At 35.8% G+C, this 23,650-nt stretch overlaps 1 protein-coding gene across 1 annotated transcript in view; it reads right to left on the bottom strand.

The window, feature by feature from the left end:
• Positions 1-23,650, bottom strand: part of SEMA3E (semaphorin 3E) — a 126,760-nt gene that overhangs the window by 18,191 nt on the left and 84,919 nt on the right. Inside the window, exons 5-10 of the mRNA XM_058022912.1 lie at positions 14,842-14,935; positions 8,503-8,622; positions 7,859-8,001; positions 6,025-6,139; positions 5,620-5,689; positions 4,191-4,335 (exon numbers count right to left, since the gene is read on the bottom strand). Coding sequence (XP_057878895.1) covers positions 4,191-4,335; positions 5,620-5,689; positions 6,025-6,139; positions 7,859-8,001; positions 8,503-8,622; positions 14,842-14,935 — 687 coding nt within the window. The remainder of the gene's footprint in view (positions 1-4,190; positions 4,336-5,619; positions 5,690-6,024; positions 6,140-7,858; positions 8,002-8,502; positions 8,623-14,841; positions 14,936-23,650) is intronic.

Here is a 23,650-nt window from a genome sequence, read left to right as displayed (position 1 = left end):
AATAGCCATGCAAAGTCAGCAGAACACTAATGCTTGAAATCAATCTCTAGTTTTACTATTTTTTGATTGCAAAACGTATTACCATAAGAAACTAAACACACTTGAAAATTATGCCAATAGTAATTCTTGATTTCAGGCATTCTAATAGCATTATGTTTGATTCTGATTCCTGACTCTTGATGACAGTATTATATATCACAGTTTAGCTTCAAATACCAATGTTTGCACTGATCAATCTACCAGTTTGTAAAGCAAATAAACTTTATGTCAATGACTGATTAAAAGAGGCTTACTCCTTCAGTTAAATATGCAATTAGAGATAATTTACTGTGTTAAAGAGAGAAGTTAATTTCAGGATGCTTTGTGAACGAGATAATGTTTCCCAACTGAACATAGACCCTACATTTCCAATTTGCTTCATGATGTCTAATTGAAACCATTTATGATTGAGTTGGAAATATCTCAGTAACCATTTACTTTCTCTAAATATTCATAAGACAGTGTGGTTTTAAGATGCATTTCAAGCAAAGCCACAGTAGCAGCCTTTCTCTATTTAAATTGGATTTTTCAATCAATAAAATGAAATACAATTCTCCTTAAGTTTACTGGAAACAGTAATTTTAAACTTGTGGTCAGCTGTAATCGACAATAACAAACTCCTGCACTTGTCAAGCATGGGCAATGTTTGTTTCCACTTTTTTGGGTTTTGCTACAGGAATGTATTTGTTCCCTGTTGACTTAAAAGTAATTGTCTAATCAACCTAGTGATGGACTTTTACCGGCTGTTTGCAATAAAGAGACAGAGCTGGAGCATGAAGACAAGCTGAGCCTGTGCTTCCCATGCTCTGCACAGCATATCCAGTGAATAGGCATTGCCAGGTTCCCTTTGCAAAGTTCTGGTCCTGGAGAGATTTAATAAAAATAATCATTCACAGGCTTTTCATTTCAATTAAATAAAGTCTAGTAGTCTAGAAAGGAAACAGTAGATGTAGCTGTCTCTGAAGTCCATCAACCCCACCTGATGGAGCTGATGTCATTTCCAGAAGCAACACAGCCTAAATGAACTAAAAAAACCTGGAGAGACTATGGCTGAGGATTGTGAAGTCTGTCAGAACCTGTGTGACTCCTAACAGTGGCTCTCTGTTTATTTAGTTTTAAGCTCTCTCATTCCCCATAGACTTCTTCTTTACTCATTTAATACCTAAGATCAATGAGTGCTGACTCTCAGAGACACCCATTAGTAGGTTATTTTTTGCCTCTTGTGACTGTCACTCCTCTAATAGGAAAGGTAGTGGGATTTAATTTACCAACATGCTGCACATTGTTTGGAGTGTGAAGCCTAACACTTGGCTACAGCCTGCTACACAATTTCTCTTCATGCTACTGGATAAACATTGAAAAGAACTCTAAACTGTGCCCTAAATGAGTAGCCAAAAATGAATCTATTAATGCTCTGTAACCTGGCAGAGCCATCTACTTCAGCCTCTGATGTGGTCTGCAACATACAAAGAAATCCACAATTGAATCTATTAGCACTCAGGAGAGACCTGCTTCCTCAGCTATTTTTTCCCTAATACTGGGAAATTATTGGCACTCTTCTGCTCCTTTTTTTGTTCCTATGCCTTGCCTTTTTGGGGAGGTGACACTCTAGTCTGCCCCAAGCACGGCCAAGGAAGAGAAGCATTGGAAGCAAGTGGAACTTAGGGCAGCCTTCCTATAAATCACTGTCAACCTTGCTGAAGTGCTGGCTCTGAGTTCCCTCCTTCTTGCCAAGAACACACCATTTAATCTTCAGTGCTGGGAGATATCAGTGTAATAACTGCAGTCATTAAGACTGAATTCATGCCTGTGTTTAATGCTAGTCCAAATAACATATGTGAGGTGTTCTACTGCCCAGAAAAAAAATGAATACCACTTGAAGAACTTGGATTGTATTACCTTTGCAAAATATACAGATATTCTGCAATCCGTGCACAGTACAGTCTCATTATTTGGTAAAACTGCAAAACCCATACCTTTACTATACAAAATATCAAATAGGAAACCAATAATTCCTGTGAATTCAACCATTTTTCCTAAAATCTAATAATTTATTTACTTGTTTTTCTATCCTGACTCAATACTAATGACTTCAATTGATGTCAAACAAACAAAAAAATATTTGGTATTGATGCCAGCACTGATACAGTGGTAGCTCATTGGCCAAGATGGTGAAATCATATTCATAATGTTTAAATCCTAGATAGTCTTTTTTTTGGAGTGTCTGCTTCTAAATTTTGACTTATGTCTATAACCCCAACCTAAGTAGAGAAAAATATTAATTTTAAATTATTAATTTAAAATGACAAAGGACATGCATTTGAAATCATACAAGAAGGAGAAAGGTATCACTGCAATTGAGCAGACAAGATAATAGGCCCCTCCACCTCTCATTCATGAGATTCAGTGATAAATTATTTGTATGTTATTTATGCTTACTTATTTATGCTTACTTATGCTTGTATGTGACTTACAATGCTTATGGAAATTACTGCTTTTGGTATAAAAGGGAATATTGATTCAGATAGCAAAGGGAAAACAGCACTGAAGGGAATGTCCAGCAACTTTACACCTTTAAATTCAAGAGAGTGAGCCCCAAGCCTGAGAGGAGATTAAGGGGCAAAGTGTGAAATCTGGGGGGTGGATTTAAGAGCTGTAAGACATGTCTTTGCTCAGAGTTAGAAATCTGCCCAATGCTGACATGACAATGGGCAGACCTTCATGAGTGCAAACAAAAGCAGATTTGCAGCACGTGACAATCACCATGGGTAGGCAGGTAGCCGTAATCCCAAAAGGATTAAAAGGATTAAAGGGGTAAAACAGAAATGCTGGATGTTTTGCCTGCCCCTCCTGGAGGCTGTGTCTGCCCTGTGAGATGGGGACAGGCCCTGCAACGCAAAGGGCACTTTTGACCCTCCTCATCTCTCAAGTGGTGATGTGAGCACCTGGCACAGAAACTGCAGAAACACCTAAAAAGACACTGGAACAGGAAAAGGGCTCGAGGTGAAGATTACATGTGACATCCTTGAGAAAACAACATAGCAATTCCTTGTAGCAGTTAATTATTTGTCTCTTAAGTCATGAGTTTGTGATTTCCTCCAGAAATCTAAGTACCAGACAGGAACAGCTCCATACATGACAGCACCTCTATAGCTGCTTGCTACAGTAATTCCCATTTAATTGCATTTTCAAAACACATCTTGTTTCTTCCCTTCACTTAGTAGCCACTGAAAAAAAAAAGTTTATAAAAAAACTTGTGTGAAAATTTTCAAAAATTATGAGTGATTTTTATGAGGCTTTTTTTTTTTTTCCAGTGTTGTTTTAATATTTTTATATTCTTTGTAAATGGTACAGAGCAAGAATGTAGATAAGCTCAGGAACCCTATTGAAGGGTAGAAAAAACTCACTCTGTGATGTCTGAAAGGAAATCAATGAACTGTGAGGGTATCGGTCTATTGCTTCCAGAAAGAACCAATCTTGAGCAAAGGACTTTGAATAATGGAGAATTTGCTCCTTATGTACAAATGCACTTATTCTGATTAGTCAGTTTTATTAAAATATGTCTGATTTCTTACCTGCTCATCGATCTAAATTACTGATCCTTTTGGAAAATGAGGTGGAAAAAAGGAACGAGAACCTCCTGAAAACTATTGAAATATTGAAACTATTGAAATAGTGGATTCTTTTGGGGGTAGGGGGAGGTTTGTAGTTTTTGAGGGGTTTTTTTCCTTCCTTTAGCACTTGCTAAATGTCCAGATTTTAACACTTTAAAGAAAGAAAGAGAGGTTCTTTCACAGGTAATGCACTTCATGTTTCTGAATGAAACTGAATGCATCTGATCTGACTCCTTCTACCCCTTTTGCCTGAAGTCCTAATTTTGGGACCTTAGGACCTTTACACAATGTTGATTAAATCATGTCCCAACAGGATTTTGAAAAACCTTATATATTTAATCCCACTATTTTCCTTTGGGAAATGTATGTTTCTAGTACTTGATTAAACCTATTGCTGAGCCATTCCACACTTTTCCAGGAATAGCTGGAGTATATAGATATTTAAGGAATATCCTGGATTTGTAAACCAGCAGTAATCTACTTTTTCTTTCCAAAATCATTTAGATAGCAAAGCAGTGGAAAATAGACTGTACTTACTGAACCAGGTCTAGGGTAAGGTACTTTTCTCTCATAGAGAGCCCAGTGGTATTCAGGTCCTTCTTTATGAGCATATGGTCCATTGAAAGCTGCTCGGACACTTGCCATGTGGTAAACACATATAGCATATCCTCTGAATATATTGCTATGAAGCAAAATTTAAAGACATTATTAAAGCAATATGTCACATTATGTACAGATAATAGTGGCATTGTTATGTAATTAAAAACCAAGTCACATTTCAACAGCATTCAGGGAAAAGACACTTATTCTTTCCTGTATGCTTTTCTTCTAAATACTGCATCCAATGTGCTTCAAAAATCTTTCATTTATTTGTATTCATAACAGTTCTCCAAGGAAGCTCTCTGTTGTGATGCCAAAATTTGATGCTAGTGTACACAAACTCTAAATTGCTTGTTTAGAAACACAGAAAGCAAAACAGAGTGAACTCAGGTCCTGTATGTTTTTGATTAGTGACTTAAACACTTTAAGATTTTAACATTTTTCCTACTGTTTTTTTGCTTGGAAAGATGGGAACCAACCAATGCTAACTAAAATAAACAGTCCTAAAATGATTCTTTTTTGTATTGAGTGGGAATGTCGGTTGGTATTATCAGTTAGATCAGATCACTTTATGTGGAACAATCCAGATAAAAGTTTTTATTTTTTTATTTATTTTATTTTGTTCCAGAAGAATATTTTTAGTGGGTTTTTTTTTGTTGCCTTTTTTTTTAAGAATCATGAGTGCTCTCTACAAAGAAATTATTTCTGAAGATTACAGAAGACGATCCAGAAAATCTCAATTTGGTGCCCAACTTTCTCTACTGGCATCAAGAGCCATGAGGAAATGCCAGGTGTTTGCAACCCTAGAGGTTTGTTTTTGTTACTAAAAAAAAAAAAAAATCAGGAGAAAGTGGCAAAAGCATAGGTGCTCTTTTCTACCAGTTACATCCCAAACTAACAGTCAGATTTCCAAGCTGAGAGTACTGTGTGCTTGCACCTGAGCTGGGCTGCAGTGGAAAAGGAAAAGGAGGCCACCAGTAACATTGCAGCTGCTGCTTTAGGCTTCACTAAGAAGTTCATAGGAATTTAAGCTGCTATCCACTTAACCTTGAATTACAGTGGAGCTCTTAAAGGGAGACAGGTGGCTCTGGGATGCTGCTCTTGTAAGCATGCAGATGTGCATTGACTTCGACATAGGAAATTGTCAAGCTGAGAAACACTTAATTAATTTGTGATCCAGATATACTGAATCATAGAATGAGACTGAGCAAGCCCCTGAGCGTTATAGAGAAGTTTTTACATTAACAAGGAAACCTACTGTGAGTAGAACTGAGATGAAACTGCTTACTATATAGTTGCTAAGGGATATGCATCATCCAGTTTCTAGTTCATTAATAGACTGTTCAAATTTCTTCTAGTTGTTTACCTTGTGGTGTTGAAGAGGCCAAATATCACTGGATTTTTGTTATCACGAGTTTGCAGCAAAAACACATCCTCTGTAAAATTTAAATGCAATGTTATTGTTAAAAACCTGCTTTTCTCAGCCCACCAAAAGAAAATTCATTGATTCTTGAAAGCATAATCATATTTTACTCATTTATTCCATTTAATTTTATGCAGATTTTAATCTTTTAAAAACAATGCAGTACATAAAGGAGTAATTGGTGATAGTGAACTCCACATGTGTAGCATTTCATATACATTGGAAACAACACTAACCACCATTCCCTGATAATGAATCCAAGTGCAATATTTGACAGGAAGATGAGTTATGATGAAGGTATATGCTTTTTTCCATTATTTCTAGTTGTTTGCTGTCTAGGATATTTACCTAATTCATCAAAATGTGTATCAATTCCATTTTTCCCAGGCACAGAGCAAACTAGTCTGGTTTTGAGGAAAGTGGTCCATTTATTGACGAGCACTCGCTGGCCTCCCATGTCATTCTGTGCAGAAAGAAACAAATGCCAGTGGTAATATGAATGAGTAAGCCTAGAAGCACAAACATCTCTGATGAATTAGCTGCTCATTATATTTTCTAATGTCAAAAGCATCCATTTTGAAACCACATGTCCATTACTAGACTTATTTCTCTGGAGTCAGTTTTCAAGTAGGATTGCACTGATCAAGTCCAGGTCTCCTTAAGATCTGTGGTTTTATAAGAATTTTTTAATTCTGCTCCACATCCCTGGATAGTTTTAGCTATACAGCTGTTGCAAAGCTTTTTTTAATTGCTCATTTTTGCAAACTAGATATACTGAGTACATTACTGAAGTTTAGCTTTGCTTTAAGAGCTCATTTCAATGTATCTGGAAACTGAAGCCCTGAATATATCTATAGACCTGCTATTTACATGGTTTTCTAACAATTTCACCAACTTTAAATAACACCTGCCTTGCTACGGCTGCCTCACATTTTTCTTGCTCTTGCAACTGTTGGGACTTTCAAGAAAAGGGAACATTTAGCACTACTTGCTTTAGGATGCATCCTCAATCTGTGGTCTTAAATTCAAGACCTGTGTAACTGGCTGTTAAAGGCTCTGCAACAGGCTTGCAAAACTCCTCATGCAAACAGAGATCTGTTTTCCTTAGTAAAATAGAAATATGCAGAGTACATGCCTCTGTGTTACAAAACCTGTTACTTCTCAGATGAAAATTTAAAATCTGGGGGAAAAAGCCAGTTCTTGAATCACCAGCTCGGTATTTTTTGTATTCACTAAATCAAATCTGAATTATGACATACAGCTGTGAAGTTAATGGCCAGATACGTTTTGGAGAAGTGGAAGAGAAAGGTCAGTGGGATTCTGGTTTAACCCATAGCTAGAGATAAGACTTCATGGTGGATATATTGCAGAGTAGGGGGAACTATTAAAATAATCTATCCAGGCACATATTCAGAACAGAAGCCAAAGTATTCCAGCTTGGATCTTGATGCAGGTTGGAATCCAGAAATCCAAGTGGCTTTGTGAACATTAATGTTTGAGGCTGCAATTTGGTACTTTGCATACATCAGATGTTTTTAAGTTATGTAGGAGTACCTAAGAAAGTTTAAGGGGCATTATGCTGGTGAGCATACATGACAAATTCCACTTATTGAGGTGATAGAAAAATAATTAACTTGTATCTTGCTCTTTGCTCAATAGTTTTAGGAATCCTCTGAACTATCCCCTAAACTGCATTCCCTACAGTTAGGAGGGGGAATACAAACTTTTTTTAAAATCAAAATCAGGTGTAAAGAAATAACTTTCTCCTTCCTTCCTTTAATCAAGCTGTTGTAGTCCCAGCGGGAAAATGGGAGAGCTCCTCTCATCAGCCTTACAATAGCTGGGTATTAGAAGAGGAAAGCACCCAAAATTCCTCAGTGTTTAGAGAGCACCAACATGGGCAGCTGGGAGATCGTATGTTAACAGTGCTCCTCTCCAGCAGCTGTCCAAGACCTTAGTGCTGTGTGTGGGGCCAGGGAGCCAAAAAGGGATGAGATCAACACACCAGGAGGAGGCCTGAGTGGGAAATGGAGTATTGAACGGAGCAGTTCAGGGAAGCAAAATCTTTCCTTGTGATCTTTCTGCTCCTGGTAAAATTTAAGTCTATTTGTGGTAATGATTTGCTAGACAATTCATCCTTTGTTCTAGTTTCTTATCTGCACAATCAGAGACAGGCTCTTACCGCACATACACGTCCCACTCTGGTATATATGGCATGAGTGCTTGTCTCAGCTTCCAAAGCTTTCTCAGTAAAGAAGAAATACACTTTGTTATCATCGTGGTCTTCATTGTCAGGAATCATGTATGAGCCAACAAATTTTGGTTCTTTAAAAAAAAAAAAAATAAAAAGGAGTTGATTCCAGTAATTAAAATACTGCCTTACTTTTTCAAGCCTTATAACCAGCCTATAGCAACTCAAAAATAAAACTAGAGGTAAGATCTCTGTCAGTCAGAGAGCAATTGGGTGATAGTAAACAGTAAAATAGTTACTAGTAAATAGTAAAAAAGGAGAGGGTTTAGTAGAATAGATAGATGATTAAGATGTAGATTATTTATTAACCTATTCTACGTCTATCAGATGTAGATCTAATAGATGTAGAATAGATTAATGCTGAAGTATATTTATACCTTCAATTGAGAAATTAATATCCCTTTGTATTTTTGCCAAAGACAGTTTTCCAGTCCCATTCTCTGTGTTTTACACACTTTAATTTGAACCAGGCTAAAACCAGGCTAATATTTGCACAGCAATCTGCGACCCCATGCAAACCAGAAATGGTCCAGCCATCTGGAGCAGCCCTGGTTCCAGCTCCCTCTGCCCCAGACCTTTGAGCAGGCGCTCGTTGTCGGGCTCGGTGCGGAGATGCGCCACGCGGTTCACGGAGCGGAACACGGCCGCATCTCTCCCCCAGTAGTCACTGTAGAGACCAGTAAAGAGCTCACCACCTGCAGGCCAGACATTCAAATAAAAACCTAAAATGAAGAAATTTGGTAATAATCTACAAATTAATTTCAGTTCATGTTGTCGGAACCACATTATAAACGTGGTATGTGCTAATTATTAGGCTGAGAGGTTTTCCAATCAGCCTACTGGAGCTGTTCCACTTCACCTGGAATAATTACAGTTTGGGAATAACTTGCTGGCTGAGGGAATTCTGTGTTCAGTGAACACAAAAAAAGGCACTATTTTTCTCTGGTCCAGCAATAACTTGTTTTCCTAGCACTGAAATATTTACCAGCGCAAGGACAGAACCAGAGATTTCATCCATCCTCCACAACTGGTGATTAATAGTTCTTGAAAAATTTATGAAGGCAGAAACTGGGTCTCATTTTCAAAAGAATTAGATGTTATTCACAAACTAAGAAGTCATCAGAAAATTTAGAAATAATACACTGAATGAAAGATACTGTTGAAAAATAAATATATATATAGGTACAATTTAATATGTTCAAAAATCAAGCCTGTCTCCAACCCCTTTTAAATTGTGATATTGGATATATTTTACCTTAGGAAAATGCCATCCATACTTCAACCTTTCAGTATTGCATGGAAAATATTCCCCTTAACTGACTAAGCATAAACAATAACTTATTTAATATCCTTGTGGACTTGGATCACAAATTTTTTATCCCCAATTTAAGAAGCAGAGAGCTTCAGCAAGCAGTTGTCACTAGGTGGCAACCTTATACTGCAAAATAACACAAAAGGAATTAAACTGCACAAGGAGAGGAAAATAAATGATTTCCAGTTGAAGGCTAATCTGAGTGGAGACTTCAGTGACACAGCTTCCTGCACCCTAATCCAAATAAACATGACTGATACATCCAAATAACGTTTGCTGGCACTTACAAAAGATTATAGCAGAAAGCAAGAATTTTGTTCGCAGGTCTCCCGCCAAGTGTGAATTTTGTTTCTCTTAAGAGAGACACATGAATTGAATGGTGGTATAATTGTGAATGATCATTCTGAAAAGTTAATATTTTGGCAGCTGGGGCTGATTCCAACACCTCTGCTGAGCCAGAGCTGAGCACAGTTTTGCCTTAGGCTTCATCATATACAGAATGGTTATTGCCCTGGAAAATACATGGTTGAGATGTAGTGTAAAATACTGGCAAGTGAAGCACAAAGTATAAATTATAGCATCTGTAGAAATGATGGTTGCCCAAAACTAATAGAGAACTTTATTTTTGAACTTTATTCTACTAACTGTAGAATTTGTCAGTGTCTTTATAATTTTATTTGTTATAAAAATCCCTAATTAATGAGTTACATTAGTCATATATCCCCTTTTGGGAATTCCATTGGAAAAATATATCAGACTGGTTGGTATTCTTTTTAGTTTAGGTGGTGTGTAATGAAAAACAGGACATTTTATTTTTCAGAACTATAATGTATCTTGGAAAATGCAACAATGTGGAGTAAATGATTCATCACATATTGCCAATGATCAGGATTGACATCTGTGAATCCAGATGTTCCCAAGTTAAATATGAAGTCTATTCCTTCTGTTTGACATAGGTACAAAATGTTGTTATAAATAAATACCTTGCTGGTATGGCATTCTAGTGTATACTGAAGAAACTATGACTGATTGAATCTGTGAGATCCTGAGGGGAGAAAATGGAAGTGCCAGTCCTGGAGAGATATTGTTCCATATTTTACAGATACAGAAATTCAATCTGACTTTTACCTTGAGCTGTTACAAAACTAAATATAAGTATCATGTGTGAGCAGATAGGTCACTTCACCTATGAAAAACAATGGGACAGTACTGACAAATGTGACTATCAAATATCTCAGCACAAAAACATTCTGCATAATGTTGAATAATTCCAAGATATTTTGCACTTTTGACACTAAGAGGGTCTTATCTTGTCCTTTTCAGTACTCTTTTGTATAAATGTAAGTTACAAATTTTGAGCACTGCTAGGTTTTTACCGGTGCTAACCAATTCCAGATTTACAGATAACCTAAGATTGAGGCTTGAAGAATTCTGGAAGGATTTCTACTTTTTTCTCCTCCCTTGAAAAACTACTATCACATATGAATTCAATCCTTTCTTGGTTGCAGGGTTTCATATTGCTGCACATCACACTGATTAACCTCCACCTTCCCCTAAAAATCAGCTGAGTAACTTCAGAGAACTTCACTACTCCTCCCCTCTCCCAATAACCTCAGATTCACAGTAAAATGCTAAAATATAAGTTTTGTAAATCAGGTTAACAGGCTGGTTAATCATGTTCTAAAAAGAATTAAAAGTTTCTCCTTTACTTATTTAAGCAAACAGAAAACTCCCATGGACCTCAAAGACCACTTTTAGCTCAAGTGATACACATATACTTTTTAGCTAGCATTTTTTTAATCTTTCAGCTAGCATCTTTTCAATCTAACAAATATATCGAAATTTAATGGTGACCATTTTAAAATACCTTCATTTTGCCTTTTATTCAAGGCAAAATATTAAATAATTAAAATGCAATCTTTTTCTTCTAAATCCTTCAAAATTCCTAGATGACAACCCTAAAGCAAAACAGATTGAACCATTTAAATTAAATTGCTCATAGAAAAGATTTCTACTATAGAAAAGATTTCTATAAATTGGCTGCTACCACCTTAAAGGTGGCATGGTTTTTGTACCTGCATGAAATTGGAAGGTATAAATGCAAATATAAGCTATTATTCATCAGTGTAAAATACTATTCATTTGTGTAAAAAGGAAAATTTATTTTATGAATAAAGCATTAGAACGTGTAGATGTAATGAGTAGAACACAAACTGCACCTTTCATGCATTTCTTTGACTGTCAATCAGTTATTACTCACGTGATGAATAAAATCAGAAGACTAATTCACATTTTAGAAAAATGATACTTTTGGCACTATGAAAACAGAAAATATAAAAAATCCCTATTGTTTAACTGGTAAACCAGTACCTCTATATATTTGTATTTTCTGTCTTTCACTCAAGCATTTGTCTTTTGTTTTGAGAAAAAAAATGTATTTTGGTCTGGACTAGAAGAAATGACACAAATACCTAACTTTTAAAACTGTAAAAGAAGAAAATACTTTTGGAATGGATTCCCTGGATATAAACCTATTCAGATGTACTTTAGGATTTTCACCACTTTCGTCTGATATATTGCAGGTAAGAATATGTGGACATAAACTAATTTCTCAGCTAGTGTGGTCTAAGTTAATCAGTGTGCAAGATCTGGTATCAAAAATAGTTTTGGCTATTGAAAACAGATGGAGGAGATCATTAGGAATAAAAGTCCAAAAGTTTTATATACCATTGAGCTAAACATAAACATTTTATTCAGCCTGTCTGCCATCCAATTTCCATTCTGTTTCCTGATGCTGGCAATAAATTAATTGTTCATGTATTGAGGAATTCATCACAAGCTACTTCACTAGTGGGTCAGATAACCTACAATAATGCTTACAACAGCACAGAAATTTCATTTTAAAGCCAAGTCACAAACTGTTGTTTTCTTGGAGTGGGTATTTTAACTCTTGTGTTGAAATACATGCAGAGATGGGGAAAAGGGATTATCTTTCTTCCTAAATTAATCCAGCTAAATCTGGTCCTAAATGGTTATGGGGCAAATGATCTTTCACGATCACAATTTTAAAAGCTTTTAAAACTTTATGAGATGCATGTAAAGTTTTCTTTTTAGCCTAATCCTCACTGTTAGTCAATGGCCATGCTGGTGCAGGGGCTGTGTTAATGTGAGGGGCAGAGGTGGGAGCAGGCTTTGAACACTTTCCGTAGGAGGAAGAAGGTGCTGGGGTGGGCTTTGCTGACAGGTTGGTATAAAACCTTTTCATGGATGTGCACGTTGGCTGAACCTCCAAGCACAAGAAGAAAGACTGGAAGAACAGTCCTGGAGTGTGCATGGTGCAGTCTGCATCTCCTACCATGCGGTAATGTTCATCATGAGCTGACCTCAGTGCCTGTCTGAATGAAGGAGCATCCCTTCCTTCTCACTGCATTTGGCATTAGAAGTCTTTTCCTTCTCAAATGTCAGTTAAAAGATTATTATTCACTGTGTTTGCATCTAGGTCTTCCAAACTTTTCAACTGGCTACCTGCAGAGACAAAGGACATACATCCTGGAGTCTAAGGTGCAGCATTTTATTCTGTGTACTGCGTGTCTCTGGGTAGTAGAAGTTGGTAGAATAAAATAGAATAAATGGAAATTCAAACTTCCTTAAAATATTTTTCCTAAGTGTTGGAAGTGTTCAACCCCAATAGTTAAAATATGAAACAAATAATATGATAAAGTCTAGGAAGAATTTTCTTATGCTTTTAAAATATCATTGCATGATAACTTGAAATTGTAGAATTTCCTAATGGATAGCTAGAAAAACAGCCTCTAAATACTTTCTTAGTTTTGATGAAGAGGTGAAAGTTAGTCTGGTTTTTTTGAGTATCAGTGATCTGACAAAAATATTATTTCCTCCAGTTAATCATGCTATATTACAGAATTTTTAGCTTTGTCAGATATCTTTGCCAAAGGACCCCCAAGACTCTAATCAGATTTTACCAGGGAAGGGTAAAGGAATTATTTTCTCCTTCAGATAAAAATACGAGGATCCATAGGACCTCCCATAATTCAGGCAAACTCCTAAAACTCAGTGGGACAATCTGGCTTCCATTTAAGCAAATAAAATTCAGATTGATCTCACAGTAGGAACATGATCAGGTTAATTTATTTACTTAGTTCTATCTCAGGAAAGGTTGAGAAGGACTTCAAGATTAGACCGTGAGGTTTCAGGGAATTACAGCAATTCCCTGAGTCTTTGTTCCCAGGCTAAACTGAGACTGGAATCTGTCAAAAACTGTAGAAACAATTTAGAAATAAGGGTGGGATAAAAGCATGACAATCTGTGCTTCGTGGATTTTGAAGGGTCAGGCAAAATACAATATGTTTTTCTGATTCTTCTATGACCCAATAACTCTTAAGAATTAGAGGTCTAATTTACTTTTTTCTAATGAAATTAAAGGATATTTTGATTAATTCCTGCAGTGTAAAAGATTTGTCATTACTGCTGAAGATTCTTATTTTAATTAATTTGTTGATGTAAAGGAACAAATAAACCTAGCATGTAAAAATACAACTGTCATTCATTACCAATATTTCATCACCACCATGGATGAGAAATACCACTGTAATTAATCATCAGAGAATTTAGTTACCTGATTTTAAGATGCCCAGACAAATGTAAATATGAAAAAGGCCCTAAAGTCCTCTTTTTTATCCCTGAAAAATAGAATAGCTACTTAGTCTTTAGCTTTTTTTTTTCTAGCTCTTTATTTTAATCTATATGCCTTTTGAATGCTCAGTTTCTGTTCAGGTTTTCTAAACCCAGAAATGGTTGTGCTGCTCCCTAACTCCATCTAGCTTTTACCATTTACCTGCTGTTCCAGGCTATTTTTAGTCACTGTACAGTCAGTCAGTAGTGCCAAGACTGTCTTTGCTTCATCTCACAAAATGTTTTAAGAAAACATTTCTTGAGGAAAGCCCATATGGTTTGCTATATCACAGCTCCAAAGATCCCAGTCCTACAATGCTACACTTCCCAGCAAGGCCCAGAGGAGCACTATCTCAGCACAGCTTCCTGGCAAGGCAGGACTTTGATTGACTTCTATTTTTACATCTTTTGAGCATAAGATCAACTCTTCTAACACAGAATCACCAGTTTGTGATAGTTTTGTTAGAAAACAGCATTGAAATGAAAATTTAAAAAAACTTAATTTATATGATCAATAAAGCTTGATATAAAAACAGTTAAATTCACATTTTTGCAGGGTGCTTGTTGCTCAGATTAATCTCAGTACATGAAAACAAAAGCGGTGTAAATGACTAAGCCAGTCATGCTTCTTTGCTTTCAAGGAAAGCAGGAAATGATTATTTCCATAATTACACAACAATCAATTACCTCCAGGATGGCACATGTCATTCAACATTTCCCTTCAGCGAGCCACCCTTGCTGTGGGTAATGCTGCCTGGAATGCAATATTAATGTGGGCAGCACCACGAGGATTAAGCCTGACATGTGGAGGATTGCAATGGAAGGCTGACAACACTTTGGTGTGCTGGAGAAGGAGACTCAGAGTGACAGACTGACAGGACTGTGAAGCTCGTGACATAAAGATCATTACCAATTAAGATGGAGGTGAAGGAAGAGCTGGGGTCAAAAGGGCACCTGCCTCGTCCTCTCTCAAATTTGTGCGATTCCAGTTGAAACAGATGATCCTTAAATTAAAAACAACAACAAAAAAAAAAGACAGAGAACACCGTAAACCCTACAGGCAAAGAAACACAGTCCTTAGTGACAAGCTTTAACTTCGTTATACGTTTGCAGAGGATTGACTTCATTAGGGAGAAAACACAATTATGGTTGCTCACTGATGTACTGGTAAAAATTCTCTGGGTTTCTACAAATCACCCTTGTTGTGCACTGCCCAAAAAGAATCAGAAAGATATGCATTAAAATTGAACTTTTTTAATTTCTGTGGGAGTAGGGAGGAAAGATACCTCTATCTTTTCTCCAAACTATCTAAACATTAAATAGATATCTCTCCATGGAATGTGTTTTCCCCCTTTAAACATTTTTTTTTCCCAGTAGTTGTTAAATATATCAGACAGTGTTATCTTCTCTTCATAGCTTGGAGATGTTTATATATCTTCTTCACAGAAGTATGTTTAGGAATGAATCCCCAGTTATGGTTTTCAGAGCAGATGTGATTTCTTCAGCGGATTTAACAGAATATCGGCATAAAAAATATTGGCAACTTGGTTTAAGTTGTCTGTATAAGGCTGTAAAGACTGAGAAATAATTTACAATTTAAATTTTCATTTGCAATGGTACTTTTGTCTCAGCTTTCACAGAAAAGCCCATTAATGTCTGATTAAAATATCAAGTGAGAGCACAATATTTAGATATTAACAGAAAAGCATGCCAAAAACAGAGAAAGGGAAAAATAAAGGGGCAAATAGATAGAAAGCTATGAAAGCTTGAAAAAAATATGCCACACAGCCATCAAATGTGTGACAAGCAAATATTTTGATAATTTAGTAGTTCCAGTTCTGTGTAAAGTTTTGCTCAAAAGTCTGCTAAAATGCAGATTATATCAATATATTGGATAAATGTAACCTACCTGTTCATTAAACTAAATCTCAGGTTCATGTTCCTAATATATGAGGCAAATATTTTGTGAGGCATAAAGTTACATGCAACAGGAAACCAAATCCCCCAGAATTTTGAGAAATATTTGCCTCAGTCTCTCCCATACAGAACACATTATCAAAAACTTCCAAGGGACTTTTTAGTCATAAAAATCAAGTTTTATTAGACTGGACTTTTTACATGTTTATTACACTAACTCAGAATTTGCACAGAAAAAAAATCTTGATAATCTAAAACATAAAAAATTCTCAAGCAAGTGCAATTGCCCCAGAAACTAAATTAATATTCTCTTCAGGTGACTTCATGACAGTTATGTTCTTCTGCATAAAAATCCCAGGCTAAAAAGACAAGGACCAAAGAAGCAGAGGGTGGAAAAATGAGAGATAATAATAATAGTAATAAAATAATATTTTAAAAGGACAGGAAGCAAAAAGATATTAGGAAAATGAAAAGTAGTAGAGCTCTTAGTTGCCTCTAATTGACAAATAATTGAATCTTTATGTGCATTTAATTTAAAAGAGTCAATCCTAAATTTATCATAAGCGCCTTGACTTCAAAGCATTATTCACATCTTAATCCCCAGAACACACAAGCTGATGTACATGTCCTCCATTCTCAACTGTCTAAATCATACATGACATTTTGCTGCAACTTCTGGTCAAAGAGAAATATTCCCAGTAGTTAGAGAACTTCTATAAAAATGGGATACAACTCAGATTGCAGTTCTGCAAAAAGAGGACTTTTGTTTAATGTGTACTTGCAGTGAAAAAGTAAAATGAAATGAAATGAAATGAAATGAAATGAAATGAAATGAAATGAAATGAAATGAAATAAAATAAAATAAAATAAGGAAAAAGCCATACAAATTTTAGGAAATGGACCTAAAGCTCATGAGGTAACCAAGCATTTTTAATCTCACCTCTCCAGAAGTTTCTTTTTTGGCCTAGCCCTGGTTGTTAAAGCTGATGTAGCAGAAAATAACTGTCTTGGGTAGAGACTTATGGTGCAGGAATATTGTTTTATGCTGTATCAGCAACAATTTCACATCAGTAGTAACTATTCCCCCTCTGCTGTTGGGTAAATGTCAAACAATGAAGAAATATTTCCCTGTGTGTGGAAATCTCAGTCCCATTCCATACTTTTCAAACATCACATACCATGTATTTTTCAAAACTAAATACTGTAACATTTTGAGTCAATAATGGATAAAAAAAGAGTGAGGTGAACTCAGGAAGGAAAAGAAAAACTTTCTGAAATAATGAAAAAGTACTTGGGAGTCATAATGGCATAAAAATTGCTGTAAAGGAAATATTTCTAAAAACCATCTGAAGTTAGGTCTTCTCTAGTTGGGTATTCAATATAAAGTTACTCATGAAAGAGTTTCTCCTCCAGGACCTCAACTAAACTATTTGTCAGTTAATTGGTTAAATAAAGATTTAGAAGCAAGTGGAGAGACAAATCAAGAGTTAAAAATTGATAGATTATTCTGCTCTTCCTGGTTTATAGTTTGTGGCTCTCATTCTGTCCTGCACAGGGAATAGAAACTGAAAGCTGTCCTGCTCTTGGAGGAGACATGATCCCACCAGGTCATCATGAAACACACTTCATATTTTGGTCTTCCCCTGACGAAATGCCACTGTTCCTCACAGCAGGGAGATGTGGCCAGCAGGGGATGTGGCCATCTCCTGGATGATGCAGGAGAATTTTCATCACTGTATACAAAATTGTACCAGCACAATGAAAAAGCTGCTAATGTAGTTAATAATTTCTCTGAGAACCAGCATTAAATCAATGGTAAAGACAAACCTATCTCTTTTAACATTTATAACATGAATGGGTTTAGAACATCTAACTATGTGACTGTGGAATGAAAACGCTAAACAATATGCATAGCATCTATTAATTGTCTGGAATTTATGAATTAGGATTGTAGCCTAAATATATATGTGTGAATGTGTGTTAACACTATGAATATAATGTAAACACTGGGGGTAGACAAAAAAATTTGATTTCAGTGCAATTTGGTGGAATTTTTAAGAGGAGGTCACTAGTTTTGATATAAAGCAGGATGTGCAGCTCATAAATGCTCGCAGACACATGTAACTGTCTGAAAAGTTGCTGAAAATGTAAGCAATGACTCCTCCAAGAGAGATTTTCCACCTTCAGCTTTTAGGACAGCATGCCAAATATTCCATGGTTGCAATAAGTTATTCCTGTCACTGGAGCAAGTAACTGAAGTTCAGGTGTAAGATGTGTCAGCTTCCATGGGATGCCAGTTTAAATGAAATAAGCATTGCACATTAATAATCAGCTTTGAAGGCTAATTCCATAATTCTAACCCTACTTGCAGCTTTTGACATTGAAATCCCTTGAGAAACAACAGAGTAAAACTGACAGTTTCCTCACAGATTATACAGCCCATCAATTCAACATCACAATTTATTTTATGGGCATTTTTCAGTGGTTGGGGTAAAAACCATGCAAAAGCACATATGGAGGGCTGGAACTGGAATTTCGTGTTTCTACATGTAGCTTGGGAAAAGAAAGGGGCTTCTGGGTTTGATTTATGATACCAGTGACTCAGGAAACATAATATACTTTCAACTATTATTAAAATAACAATGTTCTTTTAAAGAAATAGAAGATATTTTTAAAACATCCAACATTTTGCCACTAACTTGATATGAATTGATAATTTCAGGCAATGAAGGCTAGAATAATGTAGGCTATACACAATGGTGAAAGAAAAGGTCAAGCAGAGGCATTAAAATTTAAAGACTGAATTTAACTTTTGTTGCAGAAAATTGCTTTCACTAATGCCAAGTGCTGCTTTGCTCTGGGTCAAGACAACACTTATGCATGTGATTAATTTAAAACATATGCTTACTTCCATTGCTGTTAAGCAAAGTACCTAAGCCTATTCTGAACATTAATACAATAGCTGTATCTTTTCACTAAACCAGGGACTTCAAGATACAGAGGTTTTAGTTGTGTTTTCCTAGGATATTATTTTTATGAGAGAAAAATAATTTGATTTTCTGCAAGAATTTGTGGTGTTTTGGTTATTTTATTTTAAATTTTATTACTTTCCACACAACAAAAAAAGTGAAACATATCATATTGGCATTTTTTAAAGGAGATTGAAACCTTTTCATAAGCTTTAATTACACCCTTAACTGTGTATGCATTTGTTGCAACAGTCATACTGACATGCTCTGCTCTCAAGGAGGCCTGTGCATTTTTGTGGTTGGTAGAGTTTTTTTCGTTCTTTTGTTTTGTTTTTTTTTTTTTTTTTTTTTTTTTTTTTTTTCTAGTGTGTGGTATATTTTGATTTGTGTTTTGCTTTTTTTTTCCTAACAATTCCATATTGTTTACCTTGGCAGGTATTAAATCATATTTAGAGTACAGTGGGGAAAGTCTGTGAAGATTTTTAAAGTATATTTTTAGACACTGGCTATACAATTCAGTACTGCTCTAAAGCACTGGAAAATATTCTTTCTCAGCTTTAATGATCTCATAGTTCTTCAGCTTAGAGTAAAAATGACATTGCATACAAGAGCTGTTTGTTGCTATCCATTTCTAGGGGTCATGTAATTTATACTTTTTTGAAGATAACTAGAAAAAGGAGGTTGAAATGGAAGGCATAAAAATAGACAAAATAGAGATTCTCTGCTTTTGCAAAGCTATGAGAAATGTTCTTTTAAAACTGTTAAAGCCACATGGTGCCAGTGTCATACATGTTGGTCATACATGTTGCACTCTTCTTTATAATCAAGTAATTCTTAAGCCATCAAAAATGGGAGTGTACATTGCACTTCAGTTTTTGTCATGATCAAAAAATTTCTAAGCATTCACTTAGTATTCAATCACTCACATGAGAAAAAAAATCCAGTTACACCAATGAAATGCTTTACAAACCTCACCTTGATTTCCATTCTCTTTCACACTATAATGGTTTCAATATCAATTCACAGATAAATTTACTTTTTTTGCAAATATTCTTTTGTTTTGTATATTCTCAAAATAGTATTTTTCACATATTTTCTCTTTCTTTTATACTTATCCTTACATTTTTATTTCAACATAGACAGACACACTGATTACACTGTGCAGAGGCTTCTTTTAGGAAGGTTGAACCTTGACTTCCCCACTTAAAAAAATAAGCTGAAAGATCACAGAACATGTCTGTAAATCAGCAGAAAATACAATTTAGATATAAGTTTCCAAAGTGAACATTCAACTCTACGACCTGCCTTAATCTGTACACTTGCCTCATCAAGAAGGCAAGTGGTAAAAGAGATTTACAGGAAAATAGGCTGTCCTTGTATAACAGCAGAAAATAACTTACTGGGTCAGAAAAAGATGTCTCATATAATTTAGCCCTTTGTATTTAAGCAGACTAAATTCTGTTGTTAAGAAAAATGTGCATTAGCATTATCTGATAAATATAGTCCCAAAGATTAGCTAGGTGTCTAGTTCCTACAAAGCCAACTAATTCATTGAAAAATTAAAGAACTAAACCCAGTGGAATATAATTGAGTCTGTATAAAGGAACCTGTGCTCCAAAAACTTACAATAATACTAATAAGTTCCTATTGCAACACACTGCCCTATTTAAGTCACCATAAAACAGGCACACAGGTATATGGGTGATCAAGACAAGGATGCTCCAACAGGGAAAGAGCTTTTCATGTAATATCTTCTTGGACTAATCCAAACATTAATTTTCAAAAGGATCTAAGCACTAGAAAAAAAATCTCTTCTTGTTGTCAGAGGATTACTAACTTTTAAAATTATACCTTCAGCATTCGCTCAACTTTATTTTCCAAGCCAAATGGGGATACAATATTAGGAATAGAGTCCTCAAAAACTGTCTGCAATAGTCAGATCTCTGCTATTTGACATAATTAAGATTATTTGGGAGGTAGTATTTCTTCTGAGGATCTGTTTTCAATCCTCTTTACTATGCACTGACATACTGAAAAGATCAATCGCCCTATGGGATGAGAGTGCATAAAATATTATAGACATTAAATCCTCCCTAAAAATTCAGATGCATTTTTCAGGTCTGTGCATTTTATTCCACAGTCAAATGATTAAGACATATTGGGCTCCAATCTGAAAATGTGTTTAAAATCTGGAGCTATGTCAGACTGCTGTCTGAGTTTGCAAAAGGATTAGCAATTTGTGACTTGTGTCAAAATATCTGGCCTAAAGTGACAGAAATAATATATTTTCCTGACTTAATGAATGTGAAAAAAATCTGGCAAAAGAAAAAAAGATCCCACCACAGCACACATAGAAATCAGAGGTATTTATCCTTAGCAGTTCGCAGTGTTTCAGCAGAAGTGATTGCATTGATCAGAATTTTAGCAGGGACACCTTTGTGTGACCTTGAACTGGTCACATAAACTCATTAGGGGTCTTACGGCAAGGAATGGAGCCATTAGAAATGCTGATTACATTGCATTAATGTGATAGTTAATATGTATGAAAGGGTCTCTAGAATTAAAATGTATGAGTAGCTGTATATGGTGATATAGTCTTATAACCAAGTGAAAGAGAAGGTAAAGAGAGTCCACAAATGCTGACAAAAGTGAATTGATTTCTGTGGGGTAGTGCAGAGTCTTTACACAGAACCCCACTAACCAAGGCTTTTTCCCTTCCATGGCTCTGACAGACTGAACCTGTGCTGAGATTGTGAGGGTCATATCAGAGCAAATACCAAATAAACCCCTCTCTAATGACCTAATGTAATGATTGCTATCATAACAACTGGGGACCAAGGTCGTGAAGAAATAAAAAAGGAAGGATGCAGCTCTAAGGTTTGAGCTCCTATCTAGGCTTTGGTGGTGAAAGGAGGAAGAAATGTGTTGGACATGAAAATTACAGCTACATTAAACTGGGAATGGGGTTCAGAAGGACTCACATACCCTGTTCCATCTGTCTCCATGGAGTGGAGCCTTAGGCAGCCAACAGCCCTTTTGCAGAGCTTCAGCTGGACTAAATGGCCATTCTATAAAAAAGGGCAGAGGAGTGGATCCACTGACTCCCAATGACACAGATGAACTGCTAGCAACATTTATTTTTACTTTCTATATAGATATCAATCCAATAAGAAAAAATATCACTTATATATCATAGGAGGATTATACAATATTAAGAGTTCATCTCATAATGTAAAAATATTACTGAAATTTTTTTTCCTTGTTTTAATTATGATAACACCTTCTTGATTAGTAAGTCTATTCTTTAAGCAATGATATAGACTTCACCAGGTGCTGTCACTTAGAAAAATACTTTATCACACAAATAACTGTGGCAGAATCTAAAAATCATTATAATGAGAGCTGGAATATTTTAGTTACCCCCATCAAATTACCACACAGGTGGAAGATTTCTTTCTCTGTGGGATAACACTATTATTCCTCTGTATGGATTCATTCTCCCTGGACCATCTGTGTTTAATCTTGCAAAGGGGCAGGGGTAATATGATGGAAAATCCATTTCATATGGCTGATCAATTCACATACTCTACCAGTCTCCCAAATTGAACTTACACTTCACGTATGGCCATATTTAGCCAATATTCAAAAGTAATGAATGTTATTCACCTCATTTATGGATGGAGAGCACTTTCAAAAAACTTGTTATCTGTTATAAATGTAAGAATGATAAGAGCAACTGTGCTGTTACAGAATACCTGACTTTCTCCAGAGGATTTCACTAAGTATGTAGGTATTTGATAAACAATGTACATTGTAGAATTGTTAAGAAATACCAACAGTCGACATATATTAAAGCACAGTTCTTATGAGGTATCATTGATGAATCCTTTTACTGAATGTTTCCCTAAGTTTTATTATTGCTAGAAAGATTATTTTTTTTAATTTAGCAGTGATTTAAACAATCACATGATTTCCTTCCTAGTAAAGTTCACAAAAGTACTGAGGAGGCCAAAACAAGAAAGAGAAAAGGTTAATGAGAGCTCAGGTTATGGAATGCTTGTAATACTGAGTTAAAGGTCAGAAGCTTGCTAAGTAGATTTTAACACAACCATATCTAAAGTGTTGCATCTTGGAATAGGGAACAGAGTTTGTATCTGAAGCACATCAGAGCTCCCTAGAAGGTGGAAGTTCAGATCCTTCTTCAGGCTGCTTTCATGCATTAGACTCAGGTGCCTCATTTAGGATCTTGGCTATCCCAATGCCTTATTAAATCTGACACTGAGAGGCAACGCCAGCAATCTTTTCATTTACCTTGTTATACAAGACTGATAATGAAGTGCCCCAGCAAAGTGTGTAACCTGGGATAACTCTGTGCTCAAGTGAAGAACATTGGGTCAAGTGCAAACTGCTAAAAAGAGATTTCTCATTGAGATACCGTGCCAAGAACTCAGCACTTGAGTCCATGAATGAGGAATCTCAAACAGAGGTGGGGCAGCGACCTTGCCTGCACACACACCATGGAACAGCATGTGTGATTCTAGTGTCTGCACTTCCAGAAGATGTGAAAATACTGCAGAGAGTTCACAGGAAGGACACAAATAAGACTGAGGAGTCCTGGTATAGGAGGTTTAAGGAGCTATATTTATTCAGCTTATCAAAAAAAGTGAAGAGGTGGCTTGATCTTTGTGCATAGGTACTTACATGAGGAAAACGTGGAAAAGATAGTGGGAGATTTTAACTTTGCTATCAAAGGAATATCAAGGTTAAATGACAGGAAGCTGAAGTTAGACAAAAAATTGACCTTAAATAAGTGGCTATTTCCTAACACTAAAA

Source organism: Melospiza georgiana, chromosome 4 (genome assembly GCF_028018845.1).
Source record: "Melospiza georgiana isolate bMelGeo1 chromosome 4, bMelGeo1.pri, whole genome shotgun sequence".
Classification (NCBI taxonomy): Eukaryota; Metazoa; Chordata; class Aves; order Passeriformes; family Passerellidae; genus Melospiza; species Melospiza georgiana.
This window is presented reverse-complemented; position numbering and strand designations above follow the sequence as displayed.